General features: G+C 49.1%; 1 protein-coding gene across 7 annotated transcripts in view; it reads right to left on the bottom strand.

The window, feature by feature from the left end:
- RPTOR (regulatory associated protein of MTOR complex 1) overlaps window positions 1-21,351 on the bottom strand; it is a 416,632-nt gene that overhangs the window by 83,772 nt on the left and 311,509 nt on the right. For all 7 annotated transcript variants that reach the window (XM_024350719.2, XM_024350720.3, XM_063799998.1 and 4 more), the window contains 3 exons: window positions 3,472-3,546; window positions 496-561; window positions 7-198 (listed from right to left, as the gene is read on the bottom strand). In XM_024350719.2, coding sequence (XP_024206487.1) covers window positions 7-198; window positions 496-561; window positions 3,472-3,546 — 333 coding nt within the window. The remainder of the gene's footprint in view (window positions 1-6; window positions 199-495; window positions 562-3,471; window positions 3,547-21,351) is intronic.

The following is a 21,351-nucleotide window of genomic DNA, read 5'->3' as shown; positions in this document are numbered from 1 at the left end:
ACTCACCTCGGGAATGGGGTCGGAGAGGAGGCTGTAGAGCTTCTCATGAGCGCTGTCCCTCACGCCGCACCACCTCGCCGAGTCGAAGTTCTGCCAGATCCTGCCGAGGCAGATGGCCACCCACTGGCGAAGCAAGGGGTGTGGGTCGTTGAGCTGCTCCAGGCAGATGGCAATGAGGTTTCCCTGAAGGCAGGCTTCCTGCAGAGGTGGGACCACAGACAGGTTGGCCCCTGCCTGCCAATGGCGGGCACGTGGTGGGTACCTGCACGGGACGACGGTGGCCACCCATTCTCGGGAAGCCTTGATTTGCTCAATTTTCCCCATTTTAGATTCCTCTGATTCATATTCACCCTGCAAATGGCTGGCTAGATGAAGGGTCAGAGCCTCTGCTGGACACCCCCTGTCCCCCATGTGGCACCACGTTTCACAGTGGGCCCAGCTCCTCTGCAATGCCAAGGGTGAGCTCTGGGGGCTGGGGGTGGCTGGGGGGCTCACCTGCCCCGTGTGATAGCTGTTGACGATCACGGCGAGAATGAAAGCCGTCATGGTCCTGTGTTCCGCCTGGAAAACAAAAACCAGTCCTGGTCGTCTCCCCTCAGGGGAAACTCCCATTCCCAAAGTACAACAGCGTGATCCTTTCGGAATCTTCATGACACGCGTGGCGCATAATTAAAGTAACGAGAGCCAGCTTTACTCCTGGATTTTACGTGGACTCTACAAAAAAGAACAGCTGTTTTCAAAGGCCTTAGAGCTCCAGGCTCGCCTCCCAGAGTGAACAGACTGCTCCTTGGAAGCCCTAACACTGCAAGACGGGCACAGACCTGGTGGCTGCCTCCTCTGTCACAGGCCAGCCGTGGCTGTCGGTATGAAGCACCCGGACCTCACCACCCCAGCCTGCCCAGCACTCTGTGAGCACACGGTCCTGCAATCAGGGGCTTTGGCAGCAAAAGGCATGGAGGCAGCGCTCTGGGTTTCACTGGTTTCTCCTTTCTGCTCTACTGTGACTCATTTTCATTCTGTCCTTTCCTCTGTGCCTCCGCTGACCTGGAAACCAGAGTCTATTCGTAACTTTTTAGCGGTGCCTTAGTTTTTTACACACACGTCGTGCGGTCTAGTGTCCTACGCGCCTCTTGGATTATTGCAGGGCTCCCAGGGTACCTGAGTCCTCCTCTTGTTTAATCCTCCAATTCGCCATGAGTATTCTTCATTTTTACAAACCTATAGATGTGACAACACATGTGCCAACTTCTTGGCTTTTTGCCGTGTCCTGCATCTTGCTTTTCCCTCCTGGTTCCGTTTCCTCCTCGCTGACATGTGGTCTTTCTAGCCATGGTCTGTGGGGTTCGGAAGGAGTAAACTGTTGGTGTCTGAACGCTGCTTACTACACCCCCATTCCTGAGTGGTGACTGAGCTGGGTGCGGGTGACCCGACCGTGGTCGCTTTCCTCGCACGCCGAGGGCTCCCCTGTCCCCGGCCGAGAGCCGCTGCTGATGAGAGGTCCACTGTTGGGGCCGGTGCTGTCTCCTCCTTTGCTAATAACGTTTGTTCTGGGGACTTTTAAGGTTTGTCTTTATGCCTTTGATATTTGCTGTTTTCATTATGATGTGTCTATGTACGAATTTGTTGCTCTTTAACCTTCTCAGGATTCATCCTGCTTTTAAAATCGGAACTCTCCTTTCTTCAAATCTGGAAAATTCTCAGCCACTATCTAATCAAAAACTGCTTCTCTACTTATTCTCCTCTCATTCTGAACCATGCTGGCTACATGGTGAACGTTCCCAGCCCGGCTCTTAGCCCGGCTTTCATATCTTCTCGCTTAGCTTCACGGACGGCGCTCCAGGTGGCTCCTTCATGAATTCTCTTCTTGGCTGTCTGTTCTGTGATTTAATTCATCTCCGGAGTTTTCAATAACAGTGCATGTCTTTTCTTTTTCACAGCTTCAATTTGTTTTTTCAGATCTGCTTATGAGTTTAGAAAAATCAATCGTTTCTGAGGATGAGTAGGAAGCACTGAATGTTTTCTCATAACAGGCACAAAGCACTGAAGAAACAAAACAATGGTTGATGGTTTGACAGAATCATAGCAAATTCTTTCTAGTCAGTCATTTAAGAATATTTATATTATTTATTTATTGAGTGGAGATGGGGTCTCACTCTGTTGCTCAGGCTGGAGTGCAGTTGTACAGTCACAGCTCATTGCAGCCTTGACTTCCCCGGGCTCAGGCGATCCTCCCACTGCAGCCTCCTGAGTAGCTGAGACCACAGGCGTGTGCCACAACGCCAGACGAATTTTTTTGTATTTTTGGTAGAAACGGGGTTTCACCATGTCGCCCAGGCTGGTCTCGAACTCCCGAGCTCAAGCAGTCCGTCAGCCTTGGCCTCCCAAAGCGCTGGGATTACAGGTGTGAGCCACCATACCCAGCCTCCTTTTCATTCTTTCAAACCTGGCTGTGTCCTCAAAACTTCCGCAGGCTCGTGGCTGAGGTGGGGCCGTTCATGTGAGCTTAGCTCACGCTCGCGCCCAAGTCGCCAGTGAGCATTCTTCCTCACTTCTTCATGTGGGATTTGCTTTCTTCCTTACTCTTAAGAATGGGAAGTGATGGTTTCCAAAACTGATACGAAGTATCAACTTTAACTGCCTGTGATGTTTCAATACAACATAAAGTGCATATACTGTTTACCTTTTGGAAAATAGTCCTGTTTGTTTTGTGTTTTAAAAAATCCTTTAGCTTAGAAAACCAACTAGGGGGTGAAATTACATGCAAAAGTTCCTTTATACAGCCAAAGCCACCGAACACTGTGTAAACTAGCTAATATGTTTAAATATTCTGGCAATATTAAGTTATGTTAAAGAATTATTTAGGATATATCTATTTTGTTCTCATTACTAAGCTGGGAGTTAGAAATTAAAACATTATGAAACATTTATAGAATAACTATACACCCTATTCATGGATTACTAATTTTCAAACAATTTAATACAATAAAGAATACTGAAAATTTAAACTTTCAAACAACCTTCTTTCCTTCCTTTCCTCTCTCCCTTCCTTCCTGAAATGGGGTGCTTCGATATCTTGTTGTGCTCCAAGACCTTCCCAGGCGCCTGAACTCTCATATTACAGACGTGCGGCGCTCACTCGTCTAACGCGGCAGACAGCAGGGAGAGTGGATTTGACTATTTTGCAAAGAAGTGCCGGTGAAAAGAGACTAAAATAAACTAAAACCACCCATGTGTCTGGGTTAACTGAGCTCTTGTTTAGAGACGGACACGAAACAACAGCTGCGCTCATGGTAGTAAGCAAAGGGCCATGTCTAACGTGAAGCAGTTGCTGACCCCGTGGACGTGGCCCCTGCCGTGACCCTTGACCTTTCTCCTGTAGCCCCCGTCAAAAGGCCCCACCGCAGTGCAGCGTGTGGGCAGAGGCGAGTGCTGAGTCCCAAGCCCGTGGAGAGCGTGCTGCCCCGTCCTTACTGGCATGTAGGGGTCCGCCAGGACCGACAGGAAGTACTTGTGGCCGTTGTCCTTCACGAGGTCCGCCTGGCACGACTGGACAGAAAGAGACAGAGGAGAGGCAGTGAGTGCCGTGTCCCGCAGATGCCACAAGCTTCTCATGGTGCGTGAACGAATGAGGGCAGGGACTTCTTATACCTCAATTATTTCCTCCTTTCAAGCCCAGTTTTCATTTGAAAAACAGCTGCAGCCGGCGCCTGCAGACATGCTTTCCTTGGCTAAGAAGGGGAGGGATCCCACCAACGCCCAGAGGAAAGCAGCTCCCAGACGTTTTCTTTTACAATGTCCGGGCACCTGCTGGGGAGCGCCCTGCAGCCCCTGCCTGCACCCCGCTCCTCTCCAGGGCTCCCGCTCCCTCCCTCTGCCCTCCACACTGGAGCACATCCATCCAGCACTCACTCAGAACCAGCCTGTTGGTGCAGACCCGGTCCCGCTCAAGCTTTTCTTGGGGGTTTGCTTGGACTTACAAAATGCTGAAAACCAATCGTGTGTGAGGCAGTAATTCCCAGTGATTTGTGTGCACAGTCCCACTTGAGCAGGTGCTTCCCACTGGCCCCACTCGTTCACCCTCAGGGGCAGCCCCAAGGTGGGAGGTTTCCTGGTGCTAAAGCTGCTGTCAGGCAGGCGACCTTCCCACGCTTCAGGCCATTCTGTGCCTGTCTACACATTCACAGCCACGCGGCCATGGCTCGCCTCAGTCGTGAGGACCTACTGTGTGCTGTCAGCACAATCACAGCCACGCGGCCATGGCTCGGCACAGTTGTGAGGGCCTACTGGGTGCTGGGCACTAGGTATTTGTGCCCTGCTCACAGTTCCTGAAGGAGCAGCGAGAGGCACCATAGGGTGCTTGGAAAGCGGGGGGAGGGAGGGTCTTATACTTTTTGGAGACCTCTCCATGCTGATGAGCAGACAGAACTGTCCAGGGCAGTGAGGGAAGAAGGGGAAGGGTGGGATCGAGGGCAAAGACTCCGTGCTGCTAGGAAATGGCAGGTCCAGGCCTGGGATGTGGGAGTGGGAGGAGAAAGGGGCAGGGCAGGCGGGGGCAGGGTAGGCAGGGGCAGGGGAAGGGCAAGCAGGAGCAGGGCAGGCGGGGGCAGGTGGCGTTGGGCAGGAGGGGCTGCAGAGCCCAGCAGGAGCTGCAGCCGGGAAGGACATGGCAGGTGGGCTACGGGTCAGACAGGCTGGGTTGGAGCTGGGTCAGCAAGGACAGAGGACGGAGATGATGCCAGGGATGCGAGGATCCAAGTGGAGGGCTGCCCACTGAAGAGGTGGGTTGCGTTTTCATCCCAGAAGGGTTACAGTGGGGCACACTGCAGCTGAGGCATTGATGATGAGACACAAGCAGGGCTGCTCAGGGGCGCGCACAGCCGAAACGCAGAACCTGACCCAAGCCAGGCTTCTAAGATGAGAAGTCACCGCTTATCGGGTGGTGCTGAAGACCACTTTCAGAGGGCAAGGCGGGGGACGGGGCCTGGGGAAGGAGGAGGGACGGGCCCCTAGAGGAAGGGGCTTCCGAGGGTCCTGTGGGCGTCCTGGAGGTAACAGGCCGGCTCTGAGGCTGGCAGTGTTACCGGAAGCCACACCAGGCTGCCTAACTTGGGGACACTTCTGCAAGTGCTGGCTCTGGAAGGGAATAAAATGATCCTGCCTTGGATATTCAGGGGTAACGATAATACTTCGGGAAGTTTTTGCCCAAAACCCGAGGAAAAGGGGCAAGATTTGAAACAAAACTAAGTTTCAAGTCCAGGTTCTCCCTCTTACTAGTCAGGGACCCAGGTAAAGTTTTAAAAATCTGTGCTCAGCCGGGCGCGGTGGCTCATGCCTATAATCCCAGCACTTTGGGAGGCTGAGACAGGTGGGTCACAAGGTCAGGAGTTCAAGACCAGCCTGGTCAATATGGTGAAATCCTGTCTCTACTAAAAAATACAAAAATTAGCAGGGTGTGGTGGTGCGTGCCTGTAGTCCCAGCTACTCGGGAGGCTGAGGCAGGAGAATCGCTGGAACCTGGGAGGCGGAGGCTGTAGTGAGCTGAGATCGCACCACTGCATTCCAGCTTGGGCGACAGAGCAAGACTACGTCTCAAAAAAAAAAGAAAAAAAAATCTGTGCTCAGGTCGTGGAGTCAGAGACGAAACCACGCATGTGAAAGCAGTCTGAAACTGCAGTGCGATGTACAAATCATGGATGCTGTGTTTCTTGGAGAGGGACCCACAGAGCATGGGTTTCTGGGATCAATACCTAGAAACTGAGCAGTGACAGACACTGCATCGACAGAGTGAGGCGTGCGTTCTGCCAGCTCCCAGCATGCTCCTTTCCAGAGGACGAAGGCCATGCAAGGACAGAGGGCCGGAATTTTAAGAACTGGATGCCTGAGGATCAAGAAGAGAACGGCTCTCCAGTGCAGCCCTGCACGGCTGGCCCTTTCCCACTGAGGCAGGAGCGGTTTTGCAGAGGGAATCTGCTGGTTATGCAGCCCAGAAGCCCCTAACCCCGCCATTTCTCAGGGGTGCTCTTACAATGAGGTGTTTCTGCCTCACATCAATACACTGATGAGGCGGGTTATGGGCTGGGCTGCTGGAATGAGAGCTGAGCACGATGGGGAGCGGGTGGTCGGGGAGCCCGGCGCCGGCCTCAGATCGCAAGCTGCTCCCCCGAGCTGAGGAGGCCAATTAAGCAGGCAGTTTTCAAGCAACAACTGGCTTTAGCTGAAGGTTTTGACAAATAAACTGAGATGCATCGACCGCCGTCCACGTAAAGACTCAGCCCAGAGGGCCAGGGCAGCAGAAAAAGCACTGGGTTCTGAGAATGAAGGCACCTTCCTTTGTTTTAACCAGAGGTTCCACGAGTCAAATCGAAGCTCACACATTCACGGTGAAGCTCCTCAAACATGTCTCACGAGAGTGTAATGAAGCATCACTGACTCAAATCTCACTAATTCTGAATTTGAGGCACGCAAATCAGGGTGGGAGAACTTAGACGTGCCCTCGGTATCGGAGTCTGGCAACTCTGTGGTGTATACTACCAGATGTCTGTTCTGATACGGTCATTGTGCCAGGTGGGAACCACGGATGATGATGCCTTTTCATACCCTCACTTTCAGCGCTCGGCAGGGGTCATTTACATATCTGTTTAATACACACATTTTCACTAACTCAAACCGCCCCCACCCTCCCCACAGGCAGGAACCTGGGAGCTCCCACTTCGCTGGCTAGGGGGACTGGGGTGGACTCTCTCGGCTGCTGCTCACTCGCCCAAATTACAAGCACACTTAGACCAAGGGCCTTGTTAAACAGAAGAGGAAACAAGACTTGAAACCACACATGCGCAGAACGGCAGCCAGCAGGCAACACACACACCCTGCGTGGCACGGGCTCGGTGGGAAGACCCAGCAGGCGACACACACACATCCTGGGCGGCACGGGCTCGGTGGGAAGACCCAGCAGGCGACACACACACCCTGCGTGGCACGGGCTGGGTGGAAGACCCGGCAGGCGACACACACACCCTGCGTGGCACGGGCTCAGTGGGAAGACACGGCAGGCGACACACACACCCTGCGTGGCACGGGCTCGGTGGGAAGACACGGCAGGCAACACACACATCCTGGGCGGAGGGGCTCGGTGTGAAGACCCAGCAGGTGACACACACACCCTGCGTGGCACGGGCTTGGTGGAAGACCTGGCAGGCAACACACACATCCTGGGCGGAGGGGCTTGGTGGCAAGACCCAGCAGAGACTCGGGGCTCAGATGAACAGCACGGTGCCGGCAGCGTGAATCTGCCAAAGCCGCCCTCTCAACAGGCTCCATCTTGCTGTGCTTGTTTTCTCCCAGATCAAGCTATGGTGGTGACATGTGAAGGCCAGAGTAGAAAGCAGGTGGAGAGGAAAGAGCATGAACATGAAATTTTTTTTCCTGAGCAAGCCCCCTTCCCTCACCACACACTGAAGCCAATTTTGATTCTTCTGTGTCTCAGGTTTCAGGAATTTATATTTTTTTAAATGCGGAAAAGGGAGGTGAGGAAGAGAAGAAGAGCAAACACAAAGTGGGAAGATGCAAGCATGTATTCGTTGTTGCAGCAACTAAAGATGTGGTTTGCAAGCAGACACGACAATGGGGCAGAGACCAGGAGGAGCCCCTGGCCAAGGCCCTGCCTCCTACAAGGTGCACCCGTAAGGCCAGGGCGGGCTTTCTTCCTCTGAATATTCTGGCAAAAGATGCCATGGGAAGAGACCCTCCCTTTATTCTCCTTAACAAAGATTTTAAGGATTATTTTATGGAGAAGCAGGAACACAAGAATTATGCCCAGGCTAACAGACCACCGTGCCTGACGGGGAAGGCGTAAGGAGGCAGGATGATGAGCCAAGCCCTGAGCGATTTCACGCGAACACCCTACCACGCGCGTTCTGACGTGAACACAGAGACAATCACAGAGATACGGGCCATGTTTCATGTCCACTGGGTAGAAGAGCTTAGCCCTTGTTATGAGCAGGGGTGCTGGGAAGGAAAGAAAGTTTCCAACAAGAAAACAGCTCCTGAGTGAGCCTTCGGTGGTGTGTTACCGTAACGTGAGGATGCTACTGGGGAAGTCATCTGCAGGCAGATGGAGGGCTGTGCTGAGATGTTGATATGTGCAGCGTTTTCACAATGGTGGGTGCCAATGAAACTGCTAATGCCTGGGGAAATGATACCGAAGCAGGGATTTCTGTTTACCGGTCACAAGGGCTCACTGCTCTTCACGACTTCAGCAGAACGTCCACCGAGCAGTGGAAGACCAGCTTTCCGCCTCAGACCTTCACCCCTAGGCACAGTGTATTCCCCACTCGCCAAGTGAGGCAAGATATTTCAACATAAATATATATATTAATATAGACATATTGATTTTCTGTAAATGGTTAATTCTAATCCCAGCACTTTGGGAGGCCGAGGCGGGTGGATCATGAGGTTAAGAGACGGAGACCATCCTGGCTAACACGGTGAAACCCCATCTCTACTAGAAACACAAAAATTAGCCGGGCGTGGTGGCACGCGCCTGTGGTCCCAGTTACTTGGGAGGCTGAGGCAGGAAAATCGCTTGAACCCGGGAGGTGGAGGTTGCAGTGAGCCGAGATCATGTCACTGCACTCCAGCCTGGTGACAGAGCAAGACTGTCTAAAAAAAAAAAAGCCCTTTAGTTATTCTCAGGCCAGACATACCCACGTCTACAGTGGCCCTGAATGCTGCATCTGATGTCCATAGCAAAACCACTGGCATGCTTTCCATCTTTTTCAATCTTTTTCGAACCTGTCCTAAAATTTGTAGGTATCAAGGATCAAACATTAAAATGCTACAGACAGGTACAGACTGAGACATCCTCTGCCCCTACATGTAATCCTTATTCCACTGCCCATCCCTTCCGGGGTACCCGCTGCTCAGCCCGGGGCTGACTTGGGTCCACATGTCTGTATCTCTGCACGTATGCACGACTTCCCCAGCACAGACCGAGTGCTGTCCTGCCGGGCCTGACGCACTGTCCCTGAGGCCACGCTGAGTCATGGTAAGCAATGCCCTCCCACATGTGGCACTGACAGTGAGATTCTTCACATTCTGGTGTCAATAACCCAGCAGTGTGACAGTGGTGACTAAGAAACATCTCTGAACAAAGAAACTCATCTTCCCCTTTCTCCTCAGCTCCTCAGACTTTGGGGCACACCGAGCTCATTGTTTTGCGGCTTTGGGAATGTGGTGAGCTCCCTCTGCCTGCTGGGCCTTTGTCCTCTCCGCCTGGGGCCCTGTCCGCGGGCAACAGCCTCTGCAAAGGTTTCTCTCCCCACCCTTTGCAGGGACTTGGACTGCACTTCCCAAGCTGCTGCATTTGAGTTAGCCATTTCCACCCTCCACCTTCCGGGCTAGATTTCAGCTCTGTGAGGACAAAAACATGCATTATTAGTCTTTATTAGTCCCAGGAGGCAGCATGTCCTGGTTCCTATTAGCCACTCAGTAAATGTTTGATGAATGAATAAAAGAACTCATGTTTGGGCTGTGGAGAAACATCACAATTCCAGATCACGTATGCCAATCACACCCAGGACCTGCTTCCCACTGGAGAGCTGCTCTGTCTGCGGTGAGCAGTGGAGGGGCTCCCTATGCCCAGTGGCAGGGCCGGCAAAGGAGCCCTTGGAACCGCACAGAGCCCCGGGCATTTCTGGCTGGAGTAGATGTCTGAGCTGCAGCCTTCTGGACCTGCAACGAACGCAGCCTTGACCTCAGGTCAAAACTGTGGTGCCTTTCTCATCCAAATTCTAATACTAAGAAGAGGAAATACAGTAGCGAAAGAGTGTGGGACAGGAGCCAGCCATGAGCAGGGAGAAGTCAGGCTGGGGGTCCCCCCCCGGGCCTCCTCAGTGGTGGGGGGCCCGCTCTAGGCTGACCAGGCTCCCCATCCCCTCTCCCTTGCTCACACCCAGCAGGCTGAGCTGAGATTTGATCAGGTTCCAAGCAGCCTAACCATCAATCACGGGGCCCTGAAGTTGCCACACAGAGACAGCCTCTGTGGTCGCCCTCGGCACAGCCTGCCGTGCTACCTCCACCTGCCAGGGCCCCGTTGTGCCCATCCATCTTTCAAAGGGCGAGCCGTCACCCCTGCCAGCGCTCGGTCTAGTCTGCCTGGGTGCAGGCGAAAAGAGCCTGGAACTGGGATGGCTGGGCAGACAGTCCCCTCCGGGTTCCCTCTCTTTTGTTCATTTCATTCTTGGCAACCCGGAGGCAGCTGATACAACTGTCTCCCTCCAGCCAAACACCTCCCACCTTCCCAGGGGGCACCGACAGACCCAGTTCCCTGCAGCCTGGCCTGTCACCAATGTGCATGTCACCTAGCCTGGTCTCTCCCGGGGTGGATGGTCTCCCAGGACCGACCCAGTGCTGGGACAGCTGGGTGGCCCAGCTCGTGTGGTCTGGCTTCCATGGGGGTGGGAGGAAGGGGCCTCTGCCTTCCTGGTCTGCAGTTCTCCCGGGATAGCATGAGGGTGTGTTGGAATCTGCCCGGAGTAAAACCCATTCTGAGGGCTCCACATGGAACTAGGAGGATGGCTAAAAAGAGGCCATTCTGCACAGCAGTGCTACTTTCCAAATGACGAAAGCATCACCCGGAGTCCCCTCAACGGCACCTCCTCGCTGATGACAGCTTCTGTGGAAGATGCTGGCTTCACAAATGTGTCCCCTCAACAGCCCCTCCTCGCTGATGACAGCTTCTGTGGAAGACGCCAGCTTCACAAACGTGCTCCCTAGCAATGCAATCTTGTTGATTTTCTGCATATCACAACCTCTAGTTTGGAAATTCCATGGACCGTCAAGGCAATTAAACTATGTTAGATGAGCAGGGGGAACGCTAGGTGACATTTTTGCCGTTCCTGGGACTCACCCAACTGTGGGCACAGGCGCGTTCCTGACTACTCCTGAAGGGTCCCTAAGTGGCAAAGCTCCCTGCAGAAAGGGTACAACTGTTTCCACCTCATCCACTGACAGTCAGCTGGAAGATGGTACTGCAGGAAGGTTAGCTCAAGAAGGCGCAAACTGAAAGAAGGAATACTAAAAAATCCCAGAAATGCAAAACAAAATGTAATAAAATAAAACAACTCCAAGACTAAGCCTTATACAGTAAGCCTATATAAATAACAAGAGGAAATTAAAAGAACTATATTTAGACCCTAAAAAGATAATGAAACTGCAGGAAGGAATAACTTAACCACAGACATAAAGCAGTTTAGGCAACAAAATCCTAGCACATGCAAGCGACTTCCTTCCAAAGAGCAGCCCGTTCCGGAAGGGGCGGCAGCAGCGGCTTCACCCGGGGGAAGCCTGACCTCAGCCGGGTCAGCTCCACCTCAGCCAGGGACCCAGGCCAGCGCCACCAGGGATCTGCCATTCCAACAGCATGCACCCTCATTATGACGGGACCAGAAGGGCACTCCCCTCTCTGGTCTTCCTCTCCAAATCCCAATCTAATCAGGACAAAAACATTGGGCATGGCCGGGAGCGGTGGCTCACGCGGCCAGGAGATCGAGACCAACCTGACTAACATGGTGAAACTGCGTCTCTACTAAACAAAATACAAAAAAATTAGCCGGGCATGGTGGCGGGCGCCCATAATCCCAGCTACTCGGGAGGCTGAGGCAGGAGAATGGCGTGAACACAGGAGGCAGAGGTTGCAGTGAGCCGAGATCACGCCACTGCACTCCAGACTGGGTGACAGAGTGAGACTCCGTCTCAAACGAAAAAAAAATTGGGCAAATCAAAACAGAGGGCCAGTCTACAAAATCCCTGACCAGTACCCCTGAAAGCTGTCAAGGTCATCAAAAACAAGGAGAGTCTGGGAAACTGTCACGGCCAAGAGAAGCCCAAGAAGACACGAGGACTCAATGTCATGTGGGATCCTGGGACAGAAAAAGGACATTAGCAAGAAAATCTGATAAGAGTATCAACTGCAGTTAATAACTGATCAACATAAGTTCATTGACTGTTGTGACAAACATGTTGTACTAATAGAAGATGTCAACAGGGAAAATTGGGTGTAGGGTACGTGAGAACTCTATTTACTACCTTTTCCAGTTTTCTGTAAATCTAAAACTGTTCTAAAAAATAAAATTTGTTAAGATAGAAACTATAGGAACAAGAGTTCGGGACACAAGTAAAATGTTTGCTCAGGTCCTAACTAGACTAGCCCCCACCAGGGCACTGCCTTCTGCTGTGGGACCAGCAGGGACACACGCTCTAGATGGCACTCTCTTGCCCCCTTGGTGAGACTGAGTCATCGCTGGATGACAGAGAAAGCTAACCTTGCACATTTTTTGAATTGAGTTTTGCGTGTACGTGTGTGAGGAAGGGGGAGTGGGGAAAAGTGGAGAAGCAGGAAGAGGAGAGGCTATCAATGCCAGCATACACGAACTGTGGTGAACGACTTTGCAGAGAAAACAGTAGAGAATTTGAGCACGGGTAGGAGAACCAGCACAGACATGGGGGCTACAGAAACAAAATTCTATGACTCTCTCATCTGCCTTTTCTTCATAGCGCGGGTTCCTTCTGGGGACCACAGCAGCCTGTTCCCAGTGGGAAGCCTCTTTGGATTTCCAAATCTGGATTTACTTCATGAATACCGTCACAGAGCATCTTTCCAGATCCACTGACATTACGCCCTTGGAGTTCCCTGGTGGTACCATAACCACAACTTTATTAACTATAACTCAGAAGGTCAGTCTGGACTGAGTATTAATTTTATCTATGAAAAACCCTCAATTAACTGGAACCTTGCCTACGGGAGTCCTTAATCAACTCTCCCCCTCCTTAATCTTGCTAATTAGCAGATACACAAATGCTAACAGCAGGCTTGAGGAACTTATTAAAACAACCACTACCACCATCCTTGCAAAGTGTGACCAGCGGAGGACAGCTGTGGCCACATCTCCTGGACTTTCTCATCATGAAGTTCTGCTGCTCTTGAGCTCTGGTCCCATCACATGACCCTAAGGATAATTTCAAAAAATACTCTGCCATGTTTGCTTTCTGCCCCCCGATCCCCTGTGTTTTTCTGCACTGTGTGAAAGTTGCAGATAGCATGATGCTCTGCCCAGAAATATTCCTAAGGAAAAGGACATTTGCTTCCATGAGCACAAAGCCATGATCACACTCCAGACATGTGACAGCGACACAGTCCTCCCTCCTGACACGCAGTCTGGAGTCAAACTCCTCCCAATCCTCCTGCCTGACACGCAGTCCAGAGTCAAATTCCTCCCAATTGTTCACAACTGTCCTCTGTGAGCCTCTGATTTTTGATCCAGGATCCAACTAGGAACTGCACTTAGCTGATACACATTAGTCTTGAGAATAAATCCCCCCACATTTTTGGGGGTGTTTCTTGAATTAAAAATCTAGAAGGGGGGGCAGGTGTAGTGGCTCACGCCTGTAATCCCAGCACTTTGGAGGCTGAGGCGCGCAGATCACTTGAGGTCGGGAGATTGAGATCAGCCTGGCCAACATGGGAAACCTCGTCCACTAAAAACATAAAAATTAGCCGGGCATGGTGGCAGGCGTCTGTAGTCCTAGCTACTCGGGAGGCTGAGGCAGGAGAATCGCTTGAACCCGGGAGGCGGAGGTTGCAGTGAACCAAGATTGCCCCACTGCGCTCCAGCCTGGGCGACAGAGTGAGGCTCTATCTCAGAAAAAATAAACAAAATAAAATAAAATCTAGAAGGGAACAGTACAGTTCTTTGTAGACTGTCCCACAATGAGAAGTTTTTTAGCCGCTTCATTGATGTATAAGCGACATATAAATTTGAAGTACGGAATTTGAAGATTTTGGACTACGTCTACACCTGTGAAGCTACCGCCACAGACTAGGTGGGGTCTGGCCCCTCAGACGTTTTCTTCTGCCCCTGTGCCCCCACCCTCACCTGCCCCCAGCAGCAGCTCATCTCCTTTCTGTGACTGTAGTTTGCATTTTCTAGAGTTTTAAATGAATGGCACCATACAGCAGGTACCCTTCTTTAAACTGGCTTCTTTCACTCAATCTAATTATTTTGAGATCAGTTCATGCCTTTTCATTGTTGAGTACGATTTCATCGCATGGAGAGATTGCAGTTTGCTTATTCATCCGCTTGTTAATGTACATTTAGGCTATTCCCAGTTTTTGGCCATTATAAATAAAGCTGCTAGGAACATTCATGTACAAGCCTTTGTGTGGACATGCTTCCATTTCTCTTGGGGAATACCTAGGAAAGGAATGGCTGGATTGTATGCTGAGTGTGTGCTAATCTTTATAAGAAACTGTGAAATAAGTTTGCAAAGCGGTAGTGCACACTTTGCACTGCCCTCAGCAGCATACGAGGGTTCCAGTTCCTCCACGGCCTTGCCGACACCTGATAGCATCAGCTTCTTAGGCATCTACTTGGTGTGCAGTGGTATAGGACTGTGGGTGCAGTTTGCATTTCTGGCATCTACTTGGTGTGCAGTGGTATATGACTGTGGGTGCAGTTTGCATTTCTGGCATCTACTTGGTGTGCAGTGGTATAAGACTGTGGGTGCAGTTTGCATTTCTGGCATCTACTTGGTGTGCAGTGGTATATGACTGTGGGTGCAGTTTGCATTTCTCTGGTGACTAATGATACTCAGCATTGTTTCATGTGCTGATTTGCCATTTGTATTTCTTTGGTGAAGTGTCTGCTCAAACCTTTTGCCCACTTTTCTTTGTCTGCTTGTGTTTGTTTTCATATTGATTTTTGAGAGTTCTTTCTATACTCTTGCCACAAGTTTTTAACAGAAAAACGATTTGTCAATATTTTCCCAGTCTGTGTCTTGCCTTTTCATTTTCTGCATGTCATCACAGGGCAGGTGTTTATACGTATGGGTCTATTCCCTGACTTACTTCCTGTTCCATTATCTGTTTGTCCATTTGAAGCTATTTCCGATCTTGAGTACTGCGGATTTACAGTCACTCTTGGAATCAGGTAGTATTAGTCCTTCAACTGTGTTTTTCTTTTTCACAGTTGTTTTGCCTGCTGTAGGTCCTTTGTATTTCCACGTGGATCTCAGAAGCAGAAATCAAGATAATGGACGATCTCTTCATTTATTTAGGTCTTCCTTCATTTCTTTGCACAACGGTTTGTAGTTTTGGCGTACAGATCTTGCCCACCTTTTGTCAGAATGTATCCCTAAGTATTTCTTTTTTTTTTTAGAGGTATTGTAAATGTTCTCTATTTTAATTTCAACTTCGAATTGTTGATTGCTAGTGTATATACATAAATTGATTTTTGTATATTGATCTTATAACCTGCAAACTTACTAAATTTTTTCTAGTAGCACTTTAAAATAGATTAAACTGGATTCTCCACATAGACAATCACGCTGTCTGAAAATACAGTTAAACCTCTTCCTTTTGAACTTGAATGCCTTTTTTTCCTTGACTCACTGTACTACCTAGAACTTCCAGTACAATGTCGAGGGATGTGACAAGAACAGATGGCTTCATCTTGCATTCAGTCTTTCACCACTGTATGGTGTTGGCTGTAAGTTTGTGGAGATGCTGTTTGTCAGGTAGACGAAGTTCCCTTCTATTAGGAGTCTGCAGGGAGTTTTTTTTTTTTAAATCAGAAGTGGATCTCAGATTTTGTTAAAATACTTTGCCTGCATCTCTTGAGATGGTAATATGGTTTTCATCTTTTTTTAATATGGTAAATTACATGGACTTTTCTCTCTTTAAAAATAATTCTTTAATAATCTGAAGAGGCATCCATTGATTTTTCAATCCTTAAACAGGTTTGCATCCCTGAAATAAATCCCACTAGATCATGTTTTATTGTTTTTATATAGCATTGAATTTAATTTGCAAAAATTCTATTTAGCATTTTTGTACCTGTGTTCAAGAGAATACTGATCTGTAGTTTTCTTTTCTTGTAACGCGTGTCTAACCTTTGGTATCAGGTAATGCTGGCCTCATAGAACGATATGGGAAGGTGCTTAGATGTCATCCAAATACGTCTTCCTTAATGTTCAGTAAAATTCACTGGCGAAGTCATCTGGACCTGCAGTTTTCTTTGTAGTAAAAGTTTTCACTACAAATTCCACTTGTAGTGACAGGCACAGTGACTCATGCTGTAATCCCAGCACTTTGGGAGGCCAAGGTGGAAGCATCGCTGGAGCCCAGAAGTTCAAAACTAGCCTGGGCAATGTGGTGAGACCCAGTCTCTAAAAAAAAAAAAAGCATAGTGCTATTCAGATTAACGACGTCTTCCCGAGTGAGTGGCGTGTGTCACTCAAGGAATCCAAGTTATCAAACGTTCTCACATCAAGTTGCTCATGATATTTGCTTATCATCCTTTTAATATCCCTAGAATCTTTCATGATGTCACCTCTATCATTCCTGATGCTGGAATTTGTGTCTTCTTTGTTTCCTTATCAGTCAGGGTGGTGTTTCACAGTTTTATTCATGTGTTTTAAAAAAAAAGTTTTGTTCAACAGATTTTGATGTTTCACTGTTTTCTTTCTTATTAGTCTGCAGTCTGATTTGTATCATTTCCTTTGGCCGACAGCTCTGGGTTTACTCCACTCACGCTGCCCTCTTCAGGTGGAAGCCGGGATCTCCGGTTGGAGACCGTCCCTCTTTTCCAATGCATTGTCTAGCAGCTGCTACACATTCCCCTCTCAGCACTGTTCAGAGCTGGGTCCACGTATACTCAACCTATTTATTTTATATCTTAATATACATGTTTATATAATGTATTTATTTAATGCAAGTATTTATAATTATATGTACATTATATTATGTATTATATATACATACTTATAGTAATAAATATTTTATATAAATCTTTGTTATTAATGACTTATAATATCTATGTATCTTAATATTACATATTTATATCCTATTTTGTATTAAGCACATATATAAATATAATTTACTTAAAATTTTATGGAATGAAATGAAAATCATTTATTTATCTAAAAGTTTCTGTTTCTAAGTGCTTAGAGACATTCCTACTATCTATTATTGATTTGAGTTTGACTCCACTGTGGCTGTAGAATACGCCTGTAAGGCTTCAGTTCTTTACATTTGTTGAGGTTTATTTGGCCAAGGGTCTGGCCTATCGTGGCACAGCCTCTGTGCGCTGCAGGGCTGCTGTGTGGCGTGTTCTATAAACGTCAGGGCCCAGCTGCTGGAGAGTGCTGCTCAAGTCTCCACTATTCCTACTGATTTCTCTTCTGCTTGTTCCGTCAGTTACTGAGAAAGGAGCACTGAAATCTCCAAATGTAATTACGGATTTATCTACTTCTCCTCGCAGTTCCATCAGTTTTGTTGGATGTATTTTGAAACTCTATTATTAGGTGAATAGACATTTAGGACTGCGACGTTCTCTTGATGAATGATGAATGGACTTCCGTAGCATTATGAAATGTCTATCTTTATTGTTAGCAACGTTCTCTGCTCCCAAACCTCCTCTGTCTGATATTAACATAGGCCCTGCAGCCTTCCTCTGCTTAGTGCCTGCATGGCAGAGCTCTTCCCGTCCTTTTGCCTTTAATCTACTCGTGTCTTTATGCCAAAAGTACATTGCTTGTAGCCATGGTATGGTTTTTTCTTGCTCTTCAACCTGGTGGCCTCTGCCTTCTCATTGTGGCGTTCAGTCTCCACACTGCAGTGTCGGGCAGGATTAGGTGTCCGTCTATCATCCTGCCCTTTTCTATTTGTTGCATCTACTCTTGGTTATGTTTTTCCTTCCGTGTTGTCTATATCTATGACTTCATATCATCTCTGTTGTCAGCTAATTAACTGTAATTCTTTTTAAAATTTGAGTGGCAGCTTTAGGGTTTATGGACTACTGCAGCTCATCTTCAGGCAGGTGGTATGAGACCACTTCAAACAAAGTCCAAGAATCTTACAATAGCGTTTCTTCATTGTCTCTCCTCCTCATCTTTTTGTTACTGTTAGCATATGTTTTGCTCTTACAAATGTTATACATTCTGTGGGGTGCCGTGGCTTGTGCCTGTGATCCCGGCTACTCGGGAGGCTGAGGCAGGAGGATGGCTTGAGCCAGGGAGTGTGAGCTTACAGTGAGCGGTGATCAGGCCTGGGCAACAGAATGAGACCTTGTCTTGTAAGGAAAAAAAATTAAGAGTGCAAAAGGCTTGAAAAAAATTCATAGTACACTGTTATTATTTTTCTTAAAACAATTATCTTTTAAAGAAGATTTAAATAAGAAGAAAAAATCCCATATTTATCCACATAGTACTCATTTCTGCTGCTTTGAATTCCTTTGTGTAGAACCGTGTTTCCCTCTGAAGAGTATTCTCCTCAAGGCTAAAGGACTTCACGTTTCTTATAGTGTGGATCTGCCGGGGATAAGCTTTCATCTTTTCTATGTCTTTAAAAGTCTTTATTTTGCCTCCATTTGGAAATATATTTTCAGTGGGTATAGAATTCTGGGTTGACAGTTTTTTCTCTTTCTCTGTCTCTCTCTCTGCTTTAAAGATGCTGTTCCGCTGTCTGCCTTTTCCATCTGTAGGAAATCTGTGAGAAACCTGCCATCACGCTCACCTTTTCCATCTGTAGGAAATCTGTGAGAAGAAACCTGCCATCATTCTCACCTTTTCCATCTGTAGGAAATCTGTAAGAAGAAACCTGCCATCACTCTCACCTTTTCCATCTGTAGGAAATCTGTAAGAAGAAACCTGCCGTCATTCTCACCTTTGCTCCTTACTGGCTGCCTTTAGACTTTTGAATTTCTCACTGTTTTTCAAGTAATTTGATTGCGATATGCCTTCGTGTAGTTTTCTTGTGCTTAGGGTTTGCTAAGCTTTGTGGATCTGTGGGTTTATAATTTTCATCAAATTCAAAAAAATTTTAGCTATTGTTTCTTCAAATACTTTTTCTGCTAGCCTCCTTTATGGACCCCCAAATAGTACGTTATGTCACTTGCCGTTGTCCCACAATGGAATAATATTCTTTTAATTAATTTTTTTTTTCTTTTCTTACCATGCTTCATTTTTGTTAGTTTCTATTGCTATTTTCTTTCTTTCTTTGAGGCAGGGCCTCACTCTGTTCCCTAGGCTGGAGTGCCATGGCACAATCACGGCTCTTTGCAGCCTCGACCTCCCGGGCTCAAGCGATTCTCCCGCCTCAGCCTTCTGAATGGCTGGGACTACAGGCACGCGCCAACATGCATGGCTGAGTTTTGTATTTTTTCATGTAGAGTCGAGGTTTCACCATGTTGCTCAGGCTGGTATTGAAATCCTGGTTACTCAAGTGATCTGTCTGCCTCAGCCTCCAAAAGTGCTGAGATTACAGACGTGAGCCCCGTGCCTAACTGTGTACTGTTTTTTCCTGCAATGCTTAACTGGTTGTTAACCCCATCAAGTATATTTCGTCCCATCACATATTGCAGTTTTCATCTCTAGAAATTCAAGTTGGGTTCTTTTTATATTCTCTGTGTCTCAATTTAACTTTTTGAATATGTAGAGTAGACTTCTAATATTTTAACTAGGCCTGCTAATGATAACACCTGCAGCAGTTCTGAGCAGGTTTTAATGGGTTGATTTCCTTTTCTTCATTACGGGTCATATTTTCCTGATTCTATCTGCCTGGTAATTTCTGGCTGGTAGTGTGAAGTGGAGTGTAACCTGGCATGGGGAGTGATGCTGGGGGAGGCCCTCTGGGATCAGAGTCCTGGGAGAATCCTGGACAGACGGCTTTCTTCATGTGCCCCCCTTTGTGCTCTTTGTCCTGTGCGGTGCCATCTGTGTCAGATCAGTGTCACCACTGTGCCCTGCTCTGTCTCATGTAAACGGCACACACTTCTCCCCGGTGGCACATGGTGTTCTTCCGTCTTTTCTTCCGCCTGAGCCCACCTTCTTTAAGGCCTCCCCATGAATCCCTCAGAGCTTCTGGCACAATGGGACACACGGTGTGGCCCACAGGTGCTTGGGAAATGAGGGGAGGTCCCAGGCTCGCCCTTCCGCTGGGCCCAGCCTGAGTGGGCTCCGATCCTTGTCAAACTCTTAAGTGTGTCCTGAGGGCCGGCTGGCGGCAGCAGGGGGATGCTGAGAACACTGGGGGAGTGGCTGGCTTCTATCTGCACCTCTGAACCTCTGAGCAGGCTCTGCGATCTTCACAGGTGGACCTGTCTGTACACCACGTGCACCCCGATCTGCACAATGGCAAGCCCCAGGAGTCACAGGGACGGCTGGGGGCTGCAGGAGGCACTCATCATGTGGGGGCGGAGCTCCGGAGGACCACCAGCAACACGAGGAGGGGGCGGAGCAGACATCATGGTGGGCGGAGCTCCGGAGGACCACCAGCAACACAAGGAGGGGGCGGAGCAGACATCATGGTGGGCGGAGCTCCAGAGGACCACCAGCAACACGAGGGGGCGGAGCAGACATCATGGTGGGCGGAGCTCCAGAGGACCACCAGCAACACGAGGGGGCGGAGCAGACATCATGGTGGGCGGAGCTTCGGAGGACCATCACCAACACAGAGGGGCATGCACACATTGCAGGGGGTGCACACATTATGGGGGGTAGGGGTGGAGATTCGGAGGACTGCCAGCAACATCCACGGCCAGACGTGGGGAGGGGAAGGGAGTAGAGGAATGACCCCTCAAAAACACTGGGAACTTTCATCTCTGGGAAGTTATCGCCAGGGTAACGATGGAAGGAAGGGCGAGGCAGGTGAGGTAGACGAGGCTCAGTTTCTACCGGAAACACTTCAAAATGCCCCTCAGTGGAATGATTGCTTTTAAACATGCAGGTGCAACAAGCTGGTTAAGAAATTAATTCACAGGAAGGCCTGTGATGCCTGCAGGCAGTTACAAGAACACTGCAGGCAAGGGCATGCCCAGCTGGCTGTGGGAACAGCTCCCCAAGCAGTACTGAGCAGATGACCCCTTCAGCAGCATGAATAATAAACCCGAGGCCCTGGTATCTGCCTGGAGCAGGGTGTAAAACGAAGGCGCGCTGCAGCCTCCGTGCTCATGGCCACGTTCTGCCATTTGGGGCACTCGAGAGCAACAGGCCCTGGGAGATCCACGGGACCAAGAGCCAGTTTTAAACAAGACGCCCTGCACTGCAATACCATGATGGGCTGTGGATGCAGTGAGAATGTCATGAGGAAGGTACGAGGAAGGCTGTCCCCTTTCACCAAGAGCCACCCCTGAGACTAAAAATAAAGACATCATCAATTTTCAGGTCCTAAAAGGTACTAAAAACACGAAGTCTGAGAAACAAAGTTGGCTTAGACACGTTCCTGCAGCACTGGCGGTGCTGGGGAGCAGGCTCAGGCGGCCGTAATCCCAGACCACTGCATGCAGATGACATCTCTTC

Source organism: Pan troglodytes, chromosome 19 (genome assembly GCF_028858775.2).
Source record: "Pan troglodytes isolate AG18354 chromosome 19, NHGRI_mPanTro3-v2.0_pri, whole genome shotgun sequence".
In the NCBI taxonomy this organism is placed as follows: domain Eukaryota; kingdom Metazoa; phylum Chordata; class Mammalia; order Primates; family Hominidae; genus Pan; species Pan troglodytes.
The sequence above is the reverse complement of the archived record's forward strand: the minus strand, read 5'-3'. Positions and strand labels throughout refer to the sequence as shown.